At 48.3% G+C, this 2,374-nt stretch overlaps 1 protein-coding gene across 1 annotated transcript; it reads right to left on the bottom strand.

The window, feature by feature from the left end:
* Positions 1-1,118: 1,118 nt before the first annotated feature.
* Positions 1,119-2,152, bottom strand: LOC102703879 (RING-H2 finger protein ATL74-like). Its single transcript, XM_040525529.1, has one exon. It carries the CDS (start codon positions 1,953-1,955, stop codon positions 1,431-1,433), a length of 525 nt encoding a protein of 174 aa, XP_040381463.1. The 5' UTR covers positions 1,956-2,152; the 3' UTR covers positions 1,119-1,430.
* Between the last annotated feature and the right edge of the window lie 222 nt (positions 2,153-2,374).

Below are 2,374 nucleotides of genomic sequence, written 5' to 3'. Positions count from 1 at the left end.
TCCATCTCGTCGCCGTTAGGGTCGACGATGCAGCAGCATTGGGTCTGCATCAGCTCGACGATGTGCGGCGGCAATGGCAAGTCCGCCGACAGCGAGGCGATGAGGCCGTAGAGGCGTTCCCTCTCCGCCTTGGACATCATCGACTCGATCACAGTTCAGCTCCATCTCCACGTCCATGTCCACGCCCGGGCTGGTGATGGTCGTCTTCCTCCTCTTGGCGGAGGCAGCCCCGTCCGTCTCGGCGTCGGTGGGTCGTGTCGCACCTCGACGCCACCAGCTCGCCGGCGGAGCGGTACCTCCGCCGCCGCGAGTACTTCGACGTCATCAACGTGGACTCGTTCGGCGGCGAGAGGTTATGGGCTCAAGAAGGTGAGCTGTTGATCCATTTCTGCTTGGCACTGCAAAGCCAGTTTTAATTTTGTTCTGATTGCCAGTAAGGTAGTCTGTGCTTGCTCTGTTAATTGTATTCTGATTGACTGTGCTCTACACTTCTGAGTTGAATTCCTTCTTATGGCTCAGCTGACGGTTGTAACTTGCATTCTGAAAATGTACCTAGTTTGCTAGAATGCTCCCTTTTCGGTGAGTATTATACTAGCAGCAAAACTAATCTAAGTCATTGGTTAAAAATGTTATTTTACTATCTTTTTAATTATTAATTGATTAGTAGTATTTTGTAATTTAGATATTTTTTTAAATAAAAAGGTAATATATGCGTGACTTTTGGTATCCTCGACGGTGAGACTGCAATCCATGACAAGGCTGCGATCCACGGTGGTGTGTGCTCAGATATACTAGGTTTCTTAGGCTTATAATTAAAAAGATAATAGTATCCTTTAAAATTTATTTTGTTCCTAACGTCATGCAACCATTCGATAAAAATAAATCAACGATATTGATTAAATTCTACCGCACAACAAAGAGTAGCGAAAGAGGCTCTTGCTAGAAATGGGTGAGGAAGACGGTAAGCATATTAATTAATGAAGTCGAATAAAGTGCTAGAAGTGTTTGCCTACAAAAGAAATGGGTGAGGAAAAAACGCCAAATACCAAATTGCCTCATTTTTAAAGTTATTTTGCCTAGTCTTTGAGCTGCTTGGAGAGAGTAATTTTTTTGTCTGTTGTTTTCTGATTCTATTCCACACAAGTCTTAGATAATGGCTAGTGCCCACTTTACCACATAACTGATATTGCCAGTTTTAATGATCATTGATAAATGATCAGCACTGCATTATGCAGTGTAACAATACATAAAAGCAGCTATAATTCAGGATCATTTTAGAGGAAAATAAAAGTTACTCACTCTCAAGATGGCAAGGTAAAACCATCAGCCATGAGCCCATGATACAAGCTAATCACGGGATGATGCATGGCTCATATATAATCGAACATACAACGATGCAATGATCTAGTGACAAAAGCTTAGCCTGTTAATCATGCAGCAGTCAAAACTTGCAGGTGATGGTGGCCTCGTCCGACGGCGGTGGCGTCGGCCTCCGGCGAGGGGCGCCGCCGGCACGTGGGGCAGGAGCAGTGCGCCACGAGCCACCTGTCGATGCACACGACGTGGAACCGGTGCCCGCACGCCGGGAGCAGCCGGACCCTCTCCCCGTCGGCGAAGTCCGACAGGCAGATGGCGCACCCGGCGCCGGCGGCCGGCGCCGGCGCCGGCGAGGCGACGTACGTGGCGACGGGCAGCGCGACGACGTCCTCGCGCTTGAGTCCCGCGCTGGCGCGGCGGTGCTCCACCCAGCCGACGGGGTCGGCCACGGCGCGGCGGGTGCACCGCACGACGCACTGGAGCATCGAGTTGAGCCCCAGCGCGCACACCAGCGCGCACAGCATCGCCGCCAGGATCACCACCACGTCGTAGTCGAGCTGCGGCGCCGTCGACGGCGGCGGCGGCTGCTGCTCAGGGGAGGAGACGTTGCTGCAGTTGGCCATGCGGGACACCTCCATGCAGATAGGACGACGACGACGGCGGCGGCGGCGGCGATGGATCAGACATGCGAGAAGGGAAGGAGAAGAGAGCCGGAGAAGTGGAGCAACCACGACATTGGAGAAAAAAACACCACGACAAAAGGTGACAGCTGAAGGGCTAGAGCTACAACTTGCAATAAGTAAAGTGATGAAAACAAATTGAGTGCACAATATGCTCGTACTTAGTACTCCCTCCGTTTCATGATATAAGATATTTGACTTTTTTTAGTTACAATATTTAACCATTTGTTTTATTTATTTATTTTGCTTGTGATTTAATTTATTATCAAAAAAACTTTAAGCACGACTTGTTATTTTTTATATCTATACTAAATTTTTAAATAAGATGAATGGTTAAATATTGTAACTAAAAAAGTTAAACATCTTACATTATGAAA

The sequence above is a fragment of the Oryza brachyantha genome, chromosome 6 (genome assembly GCF_000231095.2).
Source record: "Oryza brachyantha chromosome 6, ObraRS2, whole genome shotgun sequence".
NCBI lineage: Eukaryota > Viridiplantae > Streptophyta > Magnoliopsida > Poales > Poaceae > Oryza > Oryza brachyantha.
Note: the sequence above shows the minus strand (reverse complement) of the source record. Positions and strands in the feature narration are given on the sequence as shown.